The 20,503-nt window shown below is 56.1% G+C and overlaps 1 protein-coding gene across 5 annotated transcripts in view; it reads right to left on the bottom strand.

Annotated features, from left to right (window-relative positions):
* The window catches only part of CROCC (ciliary rootlet coiled-coil, rootletin), a 49,921-nt gene that overhangs the window by 24,322 nt on the left and 5,096 nt on the right, over positions 1-20,503 (bottom strand). For 4 of the 5 annotated variants that reach the window (XM_053207726.1, XM_027060283.2, XM_027060284.2 and 1 more), the window contains exons 2-17: positions 19,769-19,910; positions 18,413-18,567; positions 13,773-13,958; positions 13,593-13,676; positions 13,440-13,501; positions 13,189-13,354; positions 12,470-12,576; positions 8,018-8,254; positions 7,216-7,312; positions 6,465-6,548; positions 5,797-6,030; positions 4,854-5,053; positions 2,956-3,138; positions 1,483-1,627; positions 694-840; positions 9-239 (exon numbers count right to left, since the gene is read on the bottom strand). In XM_053207726.1, coding sequence (XP_053063701.1) covers positions 9-239; positions 694-840; positions 1,483-1,627; positions 2,956-3,138; positions 4,854-5,053; positions 5,797-6,030; positions 6,465-6,548; positions 7,216-7,312; positions 8,018-8,254; positions 12,470-12,576; positions 13,189-13,354; positions 13,440-13,501; positions 13,593-13,676; positions 13,773-13,958; positions 18,413-18,547 — 2,298 coding nt within the window. In that variant the 5' untranslated portion in view covers positions 18,548-18,567; positions 19,769-19,910. The remainder of the gene's footprint in view (positions 1-8; positions 240-693; positions 841-1,482; positions 1,628-2,955; positions 3,139-4,853; positions 5,054-5,796; positions 6,031-6,464; positions 6,549-7,215; positions 7,313-8,017; positions 8,255-12,469; positions 12,577-13,188; positions 13,355-13,439; positions 13,502-13,592; positions 13,677-13,772; positions 13,959-18,412; positions 18,568-19,768; positions 19,911-20,503) is intronic. The other variant, XM_027060285.2, reaches the window with a different exon arrangement.

The following is a 20,503-nucleotide window of genomic DNA, read 5'->3' as shown; positions in this document are numbered from 1 at the left end:
ACACCCACCTGGGCCAGCTGCTCCTGCAGCCGGCAGCGCTCCTGGTGCAACGTGGGGAGCTGGTGCTCCAGGGCCTCCCGGGCCTGCTCGGCCACCCGCAGGGAGCCCTCCAGGCCCTGCTGTTCCACCTCCTGCTCCAACCGTAGGTGCTCCAGCCGTTCCTGCGCCTCCCGTGCCAAGCAGGCCTCCTGCTCCACCTGCCGTTGCCGGCCCAGCAGGGCCGCCTTTTCCTCTTCCAGCTGCGGCAGCCAGGTGCAAGCGAACCAGCCAGAGGGTCAGCTCAGCCCCTCCACCAGCGGAAGGACCGCGGACGCCCCCTCCTCTCCACCCACCCACCCACCCACCCATCACAGCCAGCCCAGGGGAGGCTCCCCGGGGGAAAGGGTGTGGGGACACTGAGGAGGAGGCAGCAGGGAGGAGGGTCCACGGAGCTTCTTTTCTCTCAGACCGCGAGGGAGAAGACAGACGGAGTCAGAACAGACACAGAAAGAGAGGCAGTGACCAGCACAGGCACAGATGGACCAGGCACAGGACAGGACCAGGACCTGTCCCGACAGGTACAGGGCCAGAGGTGTACAGGGAGATATGCAGCGAGGGTGAGGGGCGGGGGACGAGGCTGGGCCTGGGGCACCTCAGCGAGTAGGGCTTCTGAGTGGGGCACACGGGTGGGCGGCCTGCGGGCACACGGCATACCTGGGCGACGAGGCGGTTCAGACCCAGCTTGTCCTGGGCGAGGCTCTCGTTGAGGGCGCTCAGCTTGGACAAGGAGTCCCGCAGAGAGGCCTCCTCGACCCTCAGCTTGGTCATTGAGAGTTCGAGCTCCACGCGGCCGGCCTCAGCCTGCGGGGTGGGGGCCAGGGTGGCCAGAGACAGCCGGATGGGAGAGATGGAGAGAGGGGAGAGGCGGGGAGAGGCAGGAAACGACGTGCAGAGGCACAGAGATGGGAGAGGGTGGAGGCATGGAGGCGGGAGGGTGGGGAGAAACACCCTCAGAGACGGGGTGGGGGGCGAGGGAAAACACAACATGAGACAGAAAACAATCGCTACAGGCCGGCTGCCTATGAAGTTACTCAAAAGAAACCACACACAGCAGAGCTGTGCGGGAGCCAAGGGAACCCCAGCTCTTGTAGGGCAGGGCGGGGGTCAGAGGGTCCCACAGAGCGGGGTCTAAGGGGACACTGCTCAAGACCCAGAGTACAGGGGTGGGGCAGGCACCCGCCAAGGACTGTGTCCCCAGCTCTCACAGACCCCAGGACCTGTGTCCAGAGGTGGGATGGGATGGCCTGAACAGCACTGCCCCAGACGCATCTGGAAAAGCAAGGACACGACCACTAATAGAGGTCCGTTCACTTATGACTGGGGTCCGAGGACAGCCTGTGGTCTGGGGGGCCGGGATCAGCCTGTGCACAGGGTCAGAGGCCAGCCTGAAACGGGGGGCAGTGTGTGGCCAGAGGGAGAAGGCCTGGGGCCTCGGGGACCCACCTTGGTCAGCGCCTCAGCCACCTCGGCCTTCTCAGCCTGTAGCATGTCCCTCTGCAGCGTGGCACAGCTCAGCGCCTCCCTCACCTCCACCAGCTCCTTCGCCAGCCCTGAGCGCTTCATTTCCAGCTGCTCTAGCTGTCTGTGGCTGTGGGACACAGGGTGGGCGGGTGCCCCACGTCACCTCCCTGCTCAGAGTCTCCCGCAGCCAGACGGCGCTGGCGCAGGCCAGGGACCAGGCCTGAGACGGGAGCCCTGGAGGCCAGAGCCTCACTCACAAGGACAGCCAAGCCCACCACTTTTGGCTCTGGGACCCTGGGACTCTGGGCCTCAGTTTTCACATCTGCAAAATGGGCTAACAGCTGCCTCATGAAGTTGTTGTAAGGATATGTGATCTACTGAACATGAAATGCTTAAAACAGTGCCTGACATATCTCCCCAACAGTCTGCAGAAGCAAGTACAATATTCTCTACCACAATGTACTAAACACCACTGGTACTGATGCCTCAGAGGAGGAGGCAGTGCAGTGGTCAAGAGGTTAACTCTGAAGGCAGAACGCTTGGGTTCAAAGCCCGGCTCTTTACTAACTAGCCGTGTGATGACCTAGGTCAAATTACATGGCCCTTCTATGCCTCAGTTTCACCATCCACAAAATGGGGATGAGAGCTCCTACAGCAGAGTTGCCATGAGGGCTGAACACGAGAACCTCAGTGTAGGGGTGCCGGGGAGGCTCAGTCGGGTGAGCGGCTGACTTTGATTCAGGTCGTGGTCCCACGGGTCGTGAGTTCGAGCCCTGCGTGGGGTCCTGCGCTAAAAGCACGGAGCCTGCTTGGGATCCTCTCTCTCTGTCCCTCCCCTGCTCTCTTTCTCTGAAAAATAAATACACGTTAAAAAAAAAGGGGGGGAGAGAGAGAGAACCTTAGTGCTTAAAATGGTGTCTAATACTTGGTAATATTAGATTACTCTCAATTTAAACAATGATATTAATTTTTTTATGTTTATTCATTATTGAGAGAGAGAGAGAGAGACAGAGCGGGAGCAGGGAAGGGGCAGACAGAGAGGGAGACGCAGAATCCGAAGCAGGCTCCAGGCTCTGAGCTGTCAGCCCAGAGCCCGACGCGGGGCTTGAACTCACAAACCTCGAGATCATGACCTGAGCTGAAGTCGGACTGAGCCACTCAGGCGCCCCTAAACGATGATATTAGTGTTACTACCGCTATTTTAGTTATCGTTGTTGTCACCGTCCACACTCCTGCCTCATAGCAGTCCTCTGATCCCAGGTAAGTGACTGTATCTCCCTGAGCCTCAGTTTCCCGAAACGGGGCTGCTGAGAAGACCCTTCCTCAGAGAGGTGCCACAGAGAGATGCCCAGACAGTAGGATGTCTGGGACACCGTCGGTCCTCCCCGGCCCCCAGGGAGGACCGTAGGGACTCCCAAGGTCCGTTCTGGGCAGGGGAGGCCGGAAGCCGCTCACCTGCGCTCGAGCTCCCTGCGAGTCCGCTCGCTGTCCCGCGCCGTGTCCTCCCGCTCTTCCTCCAGCCGGTCCCGCTGGCGCCGCAGCTCCTCCTGAGCCGCCTGCAGCTTCTCTCGCTCCTGCCGTAGCTCCTCGGCCTGCTGCTGGGCCGCCTGCAGGCTGCGGGCCAGGCTGTCCTTCTCCCTGGAGGAGGAGGGACTGCTGAAGGCGCTGCCGGGGCGGCTCTCCCCGGCCAAGGGGGCCGTGCTGCTGTCCTCCCGTGAGCCCCGTCCTCTGACCTCTAAGGCGCCTGCCTCCAGGAAGCCTTCCCCGACCCCGCCGCAGCACGACTCACTTCATCCGCATCTCCCTGGAGCGGACTCTTCCCGTCAGAGGACACCCAGCTTTCCTTCTCCCCCCCAAACTCTGGAGGTTCACAGAGTGTTGCCTCTTGCCCCAGTGCCAGTGGTCACAGCAATGGAGCAGGGGATGTCACCCCTCCTTCCGAGCCAGCCGGGGTTCTTAGCTTGGGCATCAGCTTAGGGCTGATCGCTGGCATAGCCTCCACTGCCCGCCTCTTCACTCGAAGGGGCAACCGGTAAGTATACCAGACATGAAGGCCGCAGTGGGTGGGAAAAACCATATAACGTGATATATGAAATAAAAATAGCAGAATGCAAGATGAGGAGTTCACCGTGAACACAGCCACGTATAAGGCCCTCCTTCCAAGGCATGGGGAGCCCGGGTTTTGCTCTCAGATGGACCTGAGTTCCAATTCCTACCCCCAGCCACACTGCTGCGTCAGCTGGGACAAGTCTTTCAAACCTCGGGATAGCCCCAGTTCCAACCTGCGGGAGTTTGATAGGAAGACTAATTTAAATAATCTGCCCAAAGCACTTGGCAATGAGCCTGGCACATGGCAGGTGTACTAGAAGCCTTATCTACGTCGCTGCCAGGAAACACAATGGGGAGCAGAGTCAATGCTCCCTAACAGAGGTTAGGACAGGCAGGTGAGGCTGTGAGAAGGTCCTGCCTTCTTATTTCCCCTTCTTTTTTCTTTTTCTTTTTCTTTTCTTTTTTTTTTTTTTTTTTTTAATTTTTAATGTTTGTTTATTTTTTGGGAGAGAGAATGAGAGACAGAGCATGAGCTGAGGAGGGCAGAGAGAGAGGGAGACACAGAATCCCAAGCAGGCCCCAGGCTCTGAGCTGTCAGCACAGAGTCCATCGCGGGGCTTGAACTCACGGACCGGACCGTGAGATCATGACCTGAGCTGAAGTCGGACGCTCAACAGACTGAGCCACCCAGGCACCCCTCCCCTTCCTTTTTCAAACTTTTAATTCTGCAATTACATTGAGGAGAAACAGCAAACAACAACAACAACAACAAAAATAACCAGATAGCTAAGAGTGGGTAATTTCTTGTCTCAAAGATCTCCAATGACAGAGTCTAAATGGCACTGTCATCAGAACTCTCTGGGATGATAGAAACGTTCTGTAGCCATTTGTGGCTACTGAGCTTTTAAAATGTGTCAAGGACAACTGAGGGACTGAACTTTTACTTTTTAAAATGTTTAACTAATTTAATTTTTTTTAATATTTATTTATTTATTTTTGAGAGAGAGAAAGAGATAAGAGAGGGAGTAGGGGAGGGGCAGAAAGAGAGGGAGACAGAGAATCTCAAGCAGGTTCTGTGCTGTCAGCGCAGAACCTGACACAGGGCTCGAACCCACAAACTGTGAGATTATGACCTGAGCCGAAATCAGGGTCAGACATTTAATGGACTGAGCCACCCAGATGCCCTCAATTAATTTGGATTTTAACAGACATATGGCCAGTTATGACCATGTAAGTGCAACCCACATGCTTACAGGCTCGGGCTGGCATTAGATCCAGGCCCCCACCTCTGACCTCTCAGGCACCTGTTCAGAAGGTCAATGGTGCCCCGCAGACGCTGGGCCTCACGCTGGGCATCCTCATGAGCCTGGGTGGCCCCGTTGGTCTTGTCCCGAAGACGCTGCAGCTGTTCCTCTAGGCTGCGGCGCTCACCCTCGCTGTCACTAAGCTGCTTCCGCAGGGTGCCCAGGAGGTCCTGGCTGGCCTCATAGCGCCCACGCATGTCCTGTGGCATGAGAACCATTGAGTCTGGGGGAGCCCTAGGAAGCTCCCGGAGCGCCCCCTACTCTCTGCTCATTCCAGGAACACACCCAGCCTACTCTGTGGCCTAAGCCTGAGGCAGGAGAGTGGGGCTAAGCCCTCCAGACTAGGTTTCCGCTCCCGTTCACTGTGCCCCCACCCCCCTTCCGAGTGCTCTGCCGGGGCTCTGACCGCCATTTCCTCAGACACACTGACCTAAGTAAGCTCCAGGCAAACCACCAAGCACATTCCGACCTCTTCCCGGTTCTGACTATCCCAGGGCTCCCAGGCTCCTCCCCTTTGCATTCTGGTTCTGACTCTCCCCCAGACTCCTCCTTGCCCCTAGCTCCCCCGGTTCCTCTCATCCTAGACTGGCTCCTCCCCCCAGGCCTTTTCCCAGGGTCCTGGCTCTGCCTGTCCCGGAACCTCTTCTCTAATTTCGGTACCAGGACTCTAGCTCTGCCCCAGGCTCCGCCCCCAGCTGCCCAAGCACCTCCCACTCTGGGCTCAGATCTGCCCCAGAGCTCTCACCCACCTCCATGGGACCTGACTCAGTAGCTCTAACTCTGGGTTTTGGCTCCACCCAAAATGCTCAGGCCCAGCCCAGGCTCCTCCCTCCCCCCCGCCCCCTCCTTAGCTCCACCCCCACAATACTGGCTCCGCCCCAGATGCCCCAAGCCTTGCCCCCGGGACTCTGGCTCCGCCCCGGGGCGCTGGTGCCCCGCCTACCTGGACCTGCAGCTGGCGCTTGTGCAGGGCCGAGTGGATCAGGGCGAGCGTGGAGGAGTCGGAGCAGGCCGGGGATGGGCCTCGGCGCGGGGATCGGCCGCGGCCGGGCGAGGAGCGTCGCGGCGGGGAGGGGGTCCGGGGGCCCGAGAGCCCCCGCAGGCTGCCGTCCGACGCGTCCCCCGTGCGCTCAGAGCCGCTTAGCTGGACACCGCTCTCCATGTCCGACAGGACGGCCTGAGGTGGGGGGGCCAGGCCAGTGAGGAGGGGGCCGCGGGTTAGTTGGACCAAGAAGCCCGGGCGACGCAGTGGGGTGGCGGGCGCCCCGTGTCCGGCTTCCGCGCTCCGCCGCACATTCTAAGCTCCCTTCCTACAGGTCCTCCCGATTCCACCGGGGCTCACAGGCCTCGGCACGCCGGCTATTCTCCCGTGTATTGCCGAGACGACATTGGGCGATTCTCCCAGATGGGCCTGGAATTTGCAGCGCCTCCCCATCTCGGACTGGGGCTCCCCTCGGGGTAGAGGCCAGGCTCAGCTGGCAGGGGTGTCCAACAGCAGCATGGGTCCCCAGGGCCCCCAGCCGCTTGCGATTCAGCGCAAGGCCACCAGAGGACGTGGCGGCCCCGGACTGCCCGGCCCCTCCCTGCCCAGGGCTCCTTCCCACCTCCCACCTGTGCCAGGTCTCTCAGGGTCTGCTGCAGCCCCTCTCCGTCCTCTGTCTCCAGGGCCGCCTGCTCCTGGAGCCGCAGGGATTCCTGGAGTGGTGTGGGGGAGACAAGGGATGGTCAGGGTCTCTGCCCTAGTCTGAATCTCCACCTTATTCTCCCTCCCTGGCTCCCCACCCATCAGGTGGCCTCTAAGGCCATGCTCAGAGGCCAGACGCTTGGTAGACCCCATGGCATCCCCCGTGCCCTCAATGCACAGACCAGGCCCAGAGAAGTGCAGTGTCACTATATAGGTCACACAGCCTATTGGAGGAGAGCCGGACATAGGACCCAGGCCAGGCCCCACACAGAAGGATGACCAACCCAGGCAATACCCTTGAAGGGCGTCCCTCTGGTGGGGAGGCAGCTCAGTTCCTAGAGAAGGAGCCCTGTGCTAGCAGGGCACAAGCATCTTTTCAAGCCCCAGCTTATTGGCTCTGAGACTCTAGATAGTATCTCTCCTTAGGCCTCAGTTTCCTCATCTGTGTAATGGGGATCATGCCACAAGGCTGCTGAAAGAATGAAATGGGATAAAGGAGGTGAATGTACTTACCACTAAGCCTGGCACACACTAGGTGCTCAATTAATGGGGGGGGGGGGGTGAAACCAAATCGGAATGGAATGCTAGGGATGGCCCAAGCAAACATGGCCCTCATCTGTGGGTCTGGTCGGCCTCCCGATCCCACCCTGCCACATCTCAGGGTCAGGTGCATCTCACCAGGGCCTCAAGCTTCTCAGTAAGGGCCTTGTTGACCCGATCCTTCTCCAGATTCTGGTTCTGAAGGCGCTCCACTGTCAGGGCCAGCTCTGTCACTCTGGAAGAAGAGCAGTGACAGAGGTGAATGCGAGACCCACCCCAGCCTCTCCTCACACCCACCAAGCAATGTGTCCTTCATGCTTTCCCAAACCTTCAGGGGGGACCCTCGGTTCCACCTCCCTAACTGTGTGACCTTGAGCAAGTCACTTCTCTCTGGACTTCAGATTGCTCATCTATGAAAGGAGAATGAGGGCACCTGGGTGGCTCAGTCTTTAAGCGTCTGACTTTGGCTCAGGTCATGATCCCACAGTTCATGAGTTCGAGTCCCACATCGGGTGAGCTCGTGCCCTGCTTTGGGTAAGCTCGAGCCCAGCTTCAGGTAAGCATGAACCCTGCTTTGGGTGAATATGAGCCCCGCTTCTCTCTCTCCCTCTCTCTCAAAAATATAAATAAATAATAAATAAATAAACAAACAAATGGAGAATGAAGTTGCCACTCACTTTATCTCTGGGACTCGTCTAGATCTCAAGAGCTAGGAGCGTAAATTCTAGCCTCAGTGGTTAAACTGCTCATAATGTGCCCTGGACAAGAGCCCCCTGAACCTCAGTCTCCCCCTCTGCCAAATGGGGTGCCTGGGAAGACTGGCTGAGCTCACACAGGGGAAAGGCCCAGCCCCGGTGAACAAACACTCGCTCTTCCCTGCGCCCCCAGACGCACACTCCGCAGGGAAGCCTGCCTCACGTGGTGCCTCCCAGGCACGCACCTGGCACTGAGGTTGGCCTTGTCCAGGTTGCTCTGCACCTGCAGCTGGGCCAGGTCCTTCTCCTGGAGCACCTTGTCCCGCAGCTGCTCCTCCAGCTGGGCCTGTAGCAGTGTCTGCTTCTCCAGGGCCGCCTCTGCCCGGCTCTCGGCCAGCTGCAGGCCTGCGCTCAGCCCCAGGTCCGCCTCCTGGATGGCCCTTGAGGTCCGGGCCAGCTCCCCTCCCAGCTGCAGCAGGTCCCTGGTGGAGAGAGCACAGAAGGGGGATGGGATGGCGGGGTATAAATTAAAACCATCCCAGGATAGTTTAATAGTTTAATTTAACTATAGTATAAACTAAAACTATCCCAGGATGTTAACAGTGGGATGCCACTATCGGATGGTCAAAAAAAAAAAAAAAAGTCCCATAACACACAGTGTAGGTGAGGCTATGGAGAAACAGGCTGTGCCTACACTGCTGGCAGGAGGGTAAGTGGGTGTAACCACAGCGCAGGGCAATTAGGAAACACTCTGAAAAGTATCAATGGGCAGGTTCTTTGACCCACCGACTACACTCCTAAGAATTTATCCTACAGATATGGCCCAATGCAAGGGAAGTGACCTGTGTATAAAGTGATCCACTGCAGTCCTGCTCATGTAAGAAATACTGGTGACAATCTACATGTGCATCAAAAGAGGGCCACTATTGGGTGGCTCAGTCAGTTAAGCATCTGACCAGGTCAGGTCATGATCTCGTGGTTTGTGGGTTCAAGCCCCGCATCGGGCTCTGCACTGACAGTGCTTGGGATTCTCACTCCCTCTCTCTCTCTCTGTCCCTCCCCGACTTGTGATCTCTCCCTCCCAAAATAAATAACTTAAAAAAATATTGTGGGGCACCTGGGTGGCTCAGTCAGTTAAGCATCTGACTTTCGCTCAGGTCATGATCTCACAGCTCATGGGTTCGAGCCCTGCGTCGGGCTCTGTGCTGACAGCTCAGAGCCTGGAGCCTGCTTTGGATTCTGTCTCCCTCTCTCTCTGCCCCTCCCCATGCTTTCTCTCTCTCAAAAATAAATTTTAAAAAATATATATTGCTTTGTGTAAAGTAAAAACATAACTTAAAAATAGAACTACCCTACGACCCAGCAATTGTACTACTAGGTATTTATCCAAAGGATAAGGTGTGCTGTTCCAAAGGGGCACACACACCCCCATGTTTATAGCAGCACTATCGACAACAGCCAAAGGATGGAAAGAGCCCAAATGTCCATCGATGGATGAATGGATAAAGAAGATATGGTATATATATACAATGGAGTATTACTCGGCAATCAAAAAGAATGAAATCCTGCCATTTGCAGCTACATGGATGGAACTGGAGGGCATTATGCTAAGTGAAATTAGTCAGAGAAAGACAAATATCATATGACATCACTCATATGAGGACTTTAAGGTATAAAGCAGATGAACATAAGGGAAGAGAAGAATAATATAAAAGGGAGGACATAATATATAATAATTATATAATTATATAATTATTATATGATAATTATATAATAATTATATAATATATAATATAATATTATTATATAATAATATAATATAATTATATAATAATTATATAATATATATAATAATATAAAAGGGAGGGGGACAAAACATGAGATTCTTAAATACAGGGAACAAATTGAGGGTTGCTGAAGGGGTTGTGGGTTGGGGGATGGGCTAAACGGACAAGGAGGACACTTGTTGGGATGAGCACCGAGTATTATACGTAGGGGATGAATCGCTGGAATCTACTCCTGAAATCATTATTGTACTATTTGCTAACTAACGTGGCTGCAAATTAAAATTAATTAATTAATTAAAGAGGCCCACAACAAAATCGATCACTTCTAGGTAAGCAATGTTAGATAGAAAACCATTGAAAATAAGTACACTAAAAATCTTAGCCATAAAAAAAAGAAAGAGGGCTACTATTAAATAAATCTGGCATATCCATTCAATGGAATACTCTGTAACCAAGAAAAATGCATCAGCTATTCAGAGCTTAAGAGGGAGCGACCTTGAAGTTATAACTATTAGGTGAAGAAAGTATCTTCAAGAACTCAAAGACAAAATTCTACCAAAAGTATAGAACAAGGAGGGGGGCAGAAAAGAGAGAGAGAGAGAGAGAGAGAGAGACAGAGAGAGAATGAGATCTGCTGTATTTCTTGTATAAAATGAGGCTGGCAGGTCATGTAGGAAACTGGGAGGGAAGCATCTGGGCCAGAAAGGCGAGGGAGACTTTTCATTGTACACCCTTTTGAAATTTGAATTTTGTGAATAGGTAAGTTATTCAAAAGTAAAATAATTAAATTTTTAAATGCTAAATAAAAATAATACATATTTGGGGCAACTGGCTGGCCTAGTCTGTAGAACATGCAACTCTTGATCTTGGTGTCCTGAGTTCAAATCCCACGTTGGGCAAAGAGCTTACTTAAAAAATATATATATTACATTATACATATATATGTTATATATATTATATCTATATATGTTATATATATTATATAGATATAGTATATAGAGATATATATAGATAAAATATAGATATAATATATATAGATATATATAGATGTATAGATATATATAGATATATATAGATGTATAGATATATATAGATATATATAAATATATATAGATATAATATATATAACATATATATATAATATATATATTATATACACATATATATATTGTTTAATATATCAAACAGGCTAAATCCTTTCCTTTCCTGAATCAACTATACCACTAGGTGCCTAATACTAAGGAGAGGAAATGCCTCATAGAAGAATTCCAGTTAATACACGAAGAAGTGACAGAATGGGACATTCATGATTTGGTGACCCCTGATGAGTGTCTGAGTCTTGGCACTGAGCATCAAGGGCCTCCAATGTACACAAAGAGAGGCACCCAGGCATTGGGGTTTCCTAATAGAAGAGAATACAGCACTTAGGAAGAAGTCTTGTTTAAAAAAAAACAAAAAACAAAAATCTGAACCTGAATCTGATCAACGCTTAGATCCAACATCCAATTTACAAGGAATACAGGGGACAAAGGTGTTAAACACCACCTCAGAATCCAGATTATGGGAATCACTCAGGACAACTGCCCCAGTTTCCTAAACAAATAAATGAAAAGACTTAAGAGGCAAGTCAGTCAATCACATTTGGTGAGCATCTATGATGGATCCTGATTCAAACAAATTATAAACACAAAAAGTGAAGCAAAACCATCTGTGACACTGATGAGCCAATTAGAAATTTGGACACTGAATACCTGATGACTTAAAGAAAAGATCATCTGGGGTGCCTGGGTGGCTCAGCTGGTTAAGCGTCCGACTTTGGCTCAGATCATGATCTTGCAGTTTGTGGGTTCGAGCCCCACGTCGGGCTCTGTGCTGACAACTCAGAGCCTGGAGCCTGCTTCAGATTCTGTGTCTCCCTCTCTCTCTGCCCCTCCCCTGCTCATGCTCTGTCTGTCTCTCTCTCAAAAATAAATAAACATTAAAAACATTTTTTAAATAAAAAAACAAATTTAAAAAAAAGAAGCTTTAACAAAAGATCATCAAATAAATAATTAAATAAAATTGTAACGCGAAAAAAGAAAGGAACTACTCTGCCTGTCTCAGCTCTCCCTGCCACCTCACTTGCTCAAAGATCAAGCAGGACCGAGTTCCCCTGCTGACATGGGCCTTTGAGGCTCTCCCAACCTGACCTCCCTTCCCCTGCCTTTTGTTCGAGACCCACTGGCTGCCATTTCCTCCTACCTCCGAGCCTTTGCTCACACTCTTTCTTCTGCTTGGAGTGCCCCTGTCTCTGGTGGTTAAAATCCTACCCAGCCCTTGAGGTCAGTGCCAATTCCACCTCGTCTATGAAGTGTTTCTCTGACCTCCCCAACCCTCCCATCAGTCTGAGCATCTGGGATAGTCTCTCTGTTCTGTTCACTCACCACTCACTTCCTCGGTCTAGAATTTGGGGGGTCCATGTCTTTTCATCACTAGAGCTTGCGAGGTCCTGTGGCAGAAGCTGCACATTCTAGCAGATTAAAAGCAGGAGCTGTAAATCCTGACTAGGCCACTTACTTACTGCTGTGTGACCTTGGGGAGGTCACTCTACCTCCCTGAGCCTCAGTGCCCTCATCTGTGAAGTGGGGAGTATCACAGCTCCTACCTCCTGGGACCCTGTCCATATCAGAAGACACGAAACAGCCAAAGAGCCTAGCTCAGAGTAAACACCTAGTACCTGCTGACTGCCATGACGGTGGTAGGAATTAACTATTACTAGTTGTCTCTGCACCTCTACAGGGCCTGGCACACAGTAGGTGTGTTAGGTTGGACTAAAGTTCAACTGCGGAGTTGAATTCAATTTAAAAAGCGGGGCTGTCTCCAGCGGCTGCAGCGTCTCCCCAGGCCGCCCCTCCGCCAGCCGGGCCTCACCTCTCGGTGGACATCTTCACCTCGCTGACCAGCCGACGGAGCCCCACAACCTGCCTCCAGAGGAGGAGCAGGCGGCTGTGCTCGTTGCTGATGTAGGTGTTGAAGGACTGGAGGGAAGGCGGGCTGAGTGAGGGCCGGCCCCGCCTCCTCCCGGCCCCGCCCAGGCCCCGCCCCCTCCCCAGCTCCGCCTCCTCCCCCAACTCCAACCATCGCGGGAGACCGGTCGTCGGTCCGGGAAGTGGGTCTTCCCCTGGGCCCGCGCCCGGCCTGCGCGCACCGCTCAGGCTCTCAAGCCTCCCTCTCGCACAGGGAACGGGTTGCAACGCCTCCACGGGCTGCGGCTGCACGAGGCAGCGCAAAAGGCAGAAAGTGCTGGAGCTAGACCTAGGTTTGCATCCCAGCTGCCAGCTGCATGACCGTGGGCGGATGACTCAACTTCTCTTTAAAATGAGGATGACAGCACCTACCACACACAGTTATTAGGAGGAACAGAAGAGAAAATGCATGCCAGGCATGTCGTGTAGGCTAAGCAAGGCCAGCTATTACGACGACAAACTCTTTACCTCTCCTAAAAGGCTCATGGGCCAGCAGGCTGTCCCTCTCTCTCTCTCTCCCTCTCCCCTCGGCTCCTTAGTCCTCACCACTCTACGGTGGCCCTTCCCCGCCGGCCAGCCTGGGACCCCGAGGCCCCAGTGGCCTCCCAGGAGCCCCGTGCCCACCTCCTCCTCACGCCTCCACGCCGCCTCCCGCTGCTCCAGCTCCTTACGGCTGCGTGTCCAGTCAGAAGTCACCTTGCGGATGTCCTCACTCAGAGCCTGGTTGGCCGAGTTCGCCTGGTCCAGCTGCTCTCGGAGCATGGAGTTCACCTGGGCCAGGCTGGAACTCCTGGGGAGGACATGAAGGGGACCGGTGGGCACATGGCAGGAGAGGCCAGCCCCACCAGCTAGCCTCCCTCCCTACCACACCCCACCTCTGCTGCTCCTCCTCTAGGCGGATGAGGGCGCTCTCCAGGTCATGGCTGTGCTCTGTGTCCTGGGTGGGAGAAGTGGGGCATCAGCCTGGGCAAGTAGAGGGAAGGGACAGCCTGGCGCCCCGCCCCCCGCCCCCCGCCGCCAGCACCCACCCTCAGCCGCTGCCGCTCCAGCTCTGTAGATCTCTCTAGAAGCTGTTGCTCCAGCTCCGAGCACTTCTTCTTGTACTGCAGGGTCTGCGGGTGGGTGAGGAGTGGAAGGTTAGCCCCAGGGGCTGGGGACAGGGCAAAGCGAGCACACGGGGGACAGGAGCAGGAGTGGGTAGCCCTGACCTTGGCCTGCAGCCGCTGCACAAGCTGGGCCTGCCGCTGCTGGCCTTCCTGGTAGGCCTGCAGCTTGCGCCGGTAGGAGGCCTGCTCCTCCTGCAGCTGCCTCCGCAGCTCCACGCTCTGCCGGACCAGCCCCGTGGGCTCCTGCGTTTCTGGCTCCCCAGACTCCAGCCGCACAGCCTGCTCCAGCTGCAGGGAAGGTGCCTGGGTGAGAGGCGCAGGCCTCTCGGGAAAGCAGGCCCAGAGCTCTGCAGAGGGTGCCAGGCTGGGCCCAGACCCACAATGCCTTGCAGGCATAGATGGGCAAGCCCGGGATGTGATGCGCGCGTGCACAGGGTAATGCTGCTGTGCACGGACACAGGCTGAACATGCATCGACACACAGGCAAGGCGTGGATGGACACATGCACGTGGGCCCAGGAACATTTGCATGCAAAACACAAAGTTGCACCCGGAGATAAACATTACAGCCTCCACGCACCGTGCACAGTGATCCTCTCCGCCAAACACCTAACCCGCGGCGGTTGATTATTAGCTCCATGCCTATGTCTCCCCACCACCACCCAAAGCGTGCTCAGGAAAACCTGGATTTCTGTTCCCCGTTGTATCTTAGACCCAGAGGAGTGGCAGTGGCATGTTTGTGGAGATCATGAATTAATCGCATGAGCAAATGTGAATGCATTCAAGCAGAAGCAAAAATATACACGTGCGTATCTGAGCTTAGAGACATGCACACACATAAGGACAGGGGCGGTCTCAAACATCCCCAGGGTGACAGAGGTGAAGTCCCCACCCCACCCCTACCCCCACCCCGGCACGCACACAGTGCTCTCTCTGTAAGAGGCACAAACTCTCTAACATAAGGCACGCTTATTAATACCGTCTCATCTCAGCCCCAAGTTACCCCCACCTCCCACCTTGCGGGAAGCTGCCGTCAGCACCCTGCTCCACCCCCAGGCAGCTGGCAGTCCCTTCTTTGTCAGAGCCCGTGAGCACAGGCGGTGCCCCACTCTGGCTGAGCCTCCTAACCCCTTAGGCACCTGCTGGCCCCGGGAGGCCCAGCAGCCTCCTCAAGCTTTTGGGGAAGGGAAGAGGGAATGGGCAGTTGAGGGTGAGCAGGACTGAGAGTAGAGGGACACTCGTCAGGGAGAATCAAGGGGAAGACAGCCCAGCCCAGCTGACTCCAGCCCAGGCCCACACTCACCATCCACCTCCCCACTGCCTGGGCTGCTAGCCCAGGCCCGGCATTCGCGTGGGTTCCAAAGCTTCCAGGGTTATTTGCCCTGGCTAAATAACAGGCCAGACCAGGCTAGCCCTCCGGGCCTGTATTCACACCCAGGGCACCCAGGGGCCACTCAGCCACGGACCACTGTGCTGGAGCAGGGCGACAGTGGCCACTGGGGTGCCACCCATAAAGAGGAGCCGGTGGGGACTTCTTGGGGGCTTCTGCCTGGAAGGCAGGCTGCAGGCCCGTGACCAGGGTCTGCCTGGAGCCTACCTAAGGCAGGTGACAGGCAGACTTCACATCTCAGCACAGTGAGATGCTATGTGTATCTGGCGGCGGCTGGGTGTGTATTGGCATTTGTCTCCATAAGGGACCCCGTGTATCTCGGTGTCCAGGCCTTCATGGAGACCTCCGCGAGGAGGCCTCTGTGGTCACAGGTCTCTGTGGCGGTGCAAGACGGGGGTGCCCGTGTGTTCGTATGTTTTTATGTCTGCATGCAGGCCTGTACGTGGGGGGGTCTGGGGCACGTGGATCAGCGACTCTAGGCCACGTGCAGGTACGCACGCCTTTGTCTGGCCGTGTGTGTCCGTGAGATGTGAGACCACGTGTCGTGTCGTCCGCAGGATGGTGCGTCTTGTCCGTGTGGCTGTGCGTCTGGGTGGTACGTGCTGTGAACGGGGGGGGGGGGGGGGGGACTGTGCGGTGACCGGCTGTCGGTGTGACTTATGCTGTGTCCGGTGACGAATCCGACGAATCTGAGCGCGTATCACCACGGGGGACTCGTGTTTCCGTGTGACGTGTCTTGTGTGGGGTCCGATCGCGGCCTGTGCTCTGTGTGTTTTGCACACGGGGGCTGTTTGCTGCTGTGACGTGGAGGGGTTCAGGCCGTCGCTGGGTGCTCCGCCCGCTTCCCCAGTGCTCACAGCCAGACCAGGGCCACTCCCGGCCACACCTCACCCCTTTCCACAAACTTTACCCCTCACAAAACAGCCTTTCAGTTTTACTTGTAATTCAAAAGGGAAAGAGGCGGTCACCACGCTGAGGATGAAAGAAGTTTACTGTCTCCCCTAGCAACCCCTGCCCAACTGCCCGCTGTTCATTCACTCTGTCCAGGTTGCCATGGACACTGGGGGAGCCCAGGGGGTCTGTCCTGTGGAGCCCAGGGGATGTGGCCATGGCTTCCTTCCCATTCACAGCTGCCTCGCCCAACACCTGCTCCACAGGGACAGGAAGATGGGGGGGCCTCCATAGGGACCGTGAGGTCCTCCTTGGAACCTGGGAAGTGGCCACTGGGAGCCTCTGCCTCAGTTTCTCTCCATGCGTCAACAGGACACAGACCTTGACCTTGCCTCCACTTCTTTTTCCCAGGGATGCTGCGGGGTTTAAAAGAGTGAACAACCTCACCGACCGGCTTCCAAAGCAGCCGGCATGTAACACTTATGGCCACCGGGGCAGGACCCACCACCGGTACCCTGGGCACAAGTGGGCAGCAGGGACAGAGTGCCACAGGACTACAGAGCCCTGGACCAGGGGTCTCAACCCAACTCCACCACTGACCTTGGGCCTATCATGCCCCTGCTCTGGGCCTATTTCCCCATCTGTAATAAAGTGATCTTCAGGCTCTCATGTTCTCTGTGAGCCCACCCCCCAGGACAGGCTTTGAGGTCATTCGCACCCAAACCCTGCCTGCAGGTGGGGGCCTCGCTCACACCATCTCAGACAGACAAAAGTGAAACACCAGGCCCCCTCTACATGCTATTCAGGGGCCTCCCCAGCCACGAGGGAATCTTCTAGACGAATACAGCCCCCCCTGCCACACACACACCCCAGCCTCTGACCTGCTGCAGCCCAGCCTCAGCAACATGTGTTAGCAGAAAAGAAGCCTGCCATCACCCCCCCCCCCACCTCTCCTTTTCTGCCCCTGCCCGCTTAGGGCGCCGTGCTAGCCACACTATGAGTCAGAAGTTGGCATTTAAGAGACAGCCCCCGGGGACCTGGCATCGTGCCAGTGGCCAAAAGATGAGAGGGCTAAATTGGAAGAGGGCTGGCTCAAGGCCCCGTCACCACCAACAATGTGGGATTCGGGCCAGCTCACCCACCACACCTCCCGAAAACTCTGGGAAAAGTAGCTCTACACTGTCCCCGGAGATGGGGCCACTACGGGCCCCCCACCCTGTTCCTCTGCATGTCCCAACACGTCGGGAGCCTGTCCAGGCAAGCAAATACCAGGACACTGGCCGGACCTCACAACCACAGGCACGAACACATATCCCTCTTCCCAAAAGGAGTATGCATGCCCCCGCGTGGACAGGCCCAGCCCACGGGTCCTCGGCTAACCTGGCTCTGCCTCCCGCACAGGGCGTTCTGGGCCAGCCTCAGTCTCTGGGCTCCAGTCTCTTTGTTACATCCAGAGGGTCATGTCCGAGGTCCTTCCAGCTTTCCAACTGCCCCCTGGAACTCCCAGCCCAGTCGTCTCTTCCTATACCCAGAAAACAAACCTGCAATGCACATCTGGGGCTGGGGGTAGAGAGACCTAGCCTTCACCGGCTGTGGGACCCCAAGCACGGTGCTCTCCCTCTTGGAGCCTGTTAGTTCCTCTGCTACACGAGCATCATCATGGTCCCAAGCTTGGTGCATCAAACGTAAAGCACCCAGTAAGTGCCTGGCACACAGTAAGCACTCAATAACCAGTAGCTACGATTATGACTGTGATTACAACCCACACATCTCCCATCTAGACACTCCTTCCCCCGTGCAACTCTCTCCCGAACTTGCAGCCATCAACTCCCTAGCGTCACCTCTCACAAGACTGGGGGCCCAAAGGAGACAGTGCCCCCGGCCCTGGCCCACAGCGACCCCCTGCCCTGGGAGCCCCACAAGCCTGCAGCACAAGCCTGGGGAATGCGAATCCTGTCTGGACTTGGAGGCAAGCCTGGATTCTCTTTCCTTCCTTTGCTGGTCCTCAGTCCCACAGGGGGTGGCAGCAAGTCTGTGGTGGCCCCAGAAGCCCTGCAGAATGCTGCCTGGGCCCCCTCCACCTGCCGGCCTCCGTGTTCAGCCGCCGCTGGGTGGGCCCCAAGAGCCCCACCCATGGGAGCACAGAGAGACGTCCAGACACTCGAGGGGTGGCAGGGGTCTCTAGGGGTCTTACTCTCTGTGCTCCCACCCCCGGTGTCACCCCTGGTGATAGGTACTCTCAAGCCCACATCATACTAGCCTCCCCAAGACAGAAAACAAACTGGGAGAGCACAGTGATTTTTCTCGAGGCCACTCGCGTCGGCAGGGCCACAATCCACACCCGGCCCAGCCGGACCCCAGGCCCACCTTCGGCCCGGGGCACAGGCCTGGCCTGGCTGTCTCCCTGCCCTCGCATCAGGGGAGCACGGCGGCCCAGCTCTCGGCCCCCAGGCAGCACCCACCCTCTCGCTGACCGCGTTGTACTTGATGGCCAGCTCGTCACGCTCCGCCCGGCTCTGGGCCAGCAGGTCCTCCACGCGGGACAGTTCCTGCTGCAGCAGCTGGTTTTCCTCCTGCAGCGACAGCACTGATGCCATCTCCGCGGCCGGCAGCGGGGCTGGAGAGGGACAGCAGGCACATGGTTGGCTTCCCCCCCACCCCGGGTCCAGGAGGACACCCTCCCACGATAGGTGCTCTACAAACATCACTGGAGGCAGGAAGAGGGACTGGGCCCCTGAAAGAGGACGTCAGCACCAGAGCACGCAAACAGAGATAAGAACAGGAAGGTGGGCAAAGAGACAGGCCTAGGGCTAGACTCAGAGCGGACCCAGACACCGCCGAAGGGTGGCCCCAGCGGGCCCAGAACGTGCTGGAGGGAGGCTCCGTCCAGCAATTCTAGCTCCTTCTTTCTCCAAGTATTACTCTTCTCTGGGCCTCAGTTTTGCTGATCTGTAACCTGGGTGGAATTGATAAACAGGAGACCAGGAAGACCTCACTTAAGGGAAGGGCTTCATGTAACCTCTGAAGCCAGGGCTTCAGATAGTATAGGTCATGTTGGGAGGAGGAGGAGGAAGAGGAAGAGGGGGAAAAAGGGAGAAGTTGAAGTGTCCCCCCGCCCTGTGGGCTCCCCTTCCATCCCAGGAAAACTGGACACACGCCACAGGTCTCCAGGCTCTTTCAGCCTGAGGTGAGGGTTCTCTAAGTCTCTCCTTGCCTGGGGCTCCCAGGGACCCCAACACCCCTGGTCGTCCCAAAGAGGTTGGACAAGGACTGTGGCGGAGCCCCAGAATCACCACCAAGGAGAGCTGCCCACACGCCAGCTGTAACTGAGTGTGCCCTTCCCAGACTCTCAAACCACACAGGAGGTTGTGGACGGCACCCAGCAGGAGGAACAGGGGCCCATCAGCCTCTCCGCCCTGCTGGGGAATGGACAGGACCATCCCTGGGACTTCTGCAGAGCCCTGAGCTAAACTAAGCTGCCCTCCCCCTGTAATCTGGGGTTCAGCCAAGCTCACACCTTCCCTGGGAGAGAACGTGGTGTTTGGGTCTAAGTCTCTGCTGTGGGCTGCGGGTGGGGGTGCTCATCCCCACTGTCTCGCAGCGTCACATGGAGAACGACTCTGGGCAAACTATACCTCTGAGCCTCCATTTCCCCATCTGTAAAATGGGTCCCTCCATTACAGGGTTGCGCCCGCCTCACAGTGAGTATTTGAGAAATGGAAGCTGCGGTCATTCCTGTCATTACGGCCGTGGAAGAGGGGGATGTGAGAAGGGGTGAGGTGCAGTCAGTGTCTGTGGGGGCGAATGAAGAGGGGCACCTTGGTTCTCAGGCTGGGAGAGGTTGCGGGTGATGATCTCCCTGATGCGGGCAGGTAGGCAGGCGAGCTGAGAGTCCTGGGCAGGGTCCTGCTCGCTCAGGCCCTTCTCCCGGCCTGCCCTCAGGACGCTGCTCTCCAGGGTCTGTGGGGGGGGGGGGGGGGGGAGAGAGAGAGTGTGAAGGGGACTGGGGGCCCTGGTCTCCCTGGCCTGGATGGGAGAGGAACAAAGTCCTGCTGCCCAAGATGTGGGGGCCCGTGAGACCCTCAGGAAGCCCCCATGCGGAGGGAAGCCTGGGAGCTACAACGGAAAAACGCCCCATGGGAGGGCACGCTTCAGTGCCTCCTGCCCCGGGAAGGAGGCCCCATGGAGCGCCAGAGAAGCAAACCAAACCACATGGCTCGCTCACAAAACCCATCGGGGCAGCACAGGACTGGGGGCTCCAGTCCAGCTCCAACCCTCCAATCCCAGAGGATTCCACTGTGCTAGCAGAGGTCACCTCAACCCTTAAATCTGGGAGCAGGGATCCCCTTTTCCCTGGGATAAGGGAGCCAAAGCAGTTTTGCTCTGAGCACCTCTGTACCCCCAATCCGGCTGGGAGTTGCAAGCTGGGGCCCCCGTGCACCCTCCCACCCACCCCTCCCACCCCATGACCCCAAGATGTACCTACCACTCATCCGTTCCTGCTAGACCCATGCTCCCCTGCCCCGGACAGGGTGGGCACAGTCCTCAGGACC

The sequence above is a fragment of the Acinonyx jubatus genome, chromosome C1 (genome assembly GCF_027475565.1).
Source record: "Acinonyx jubatus isolate Ajub_Pintada_27869175 chromosome C1, VMU_Ajub_asm_v1.0, whole genome shotgun sequence".
Lineage (NCBI taxonomy): Eukaryota > Metazoa > Chordata > Mammalia > Carnivora > Felidae > Acinonyx > Acinonyx jubatus.
This window is presented reverse-complemented; position numbering and strand designations above follow the sequence as displayed.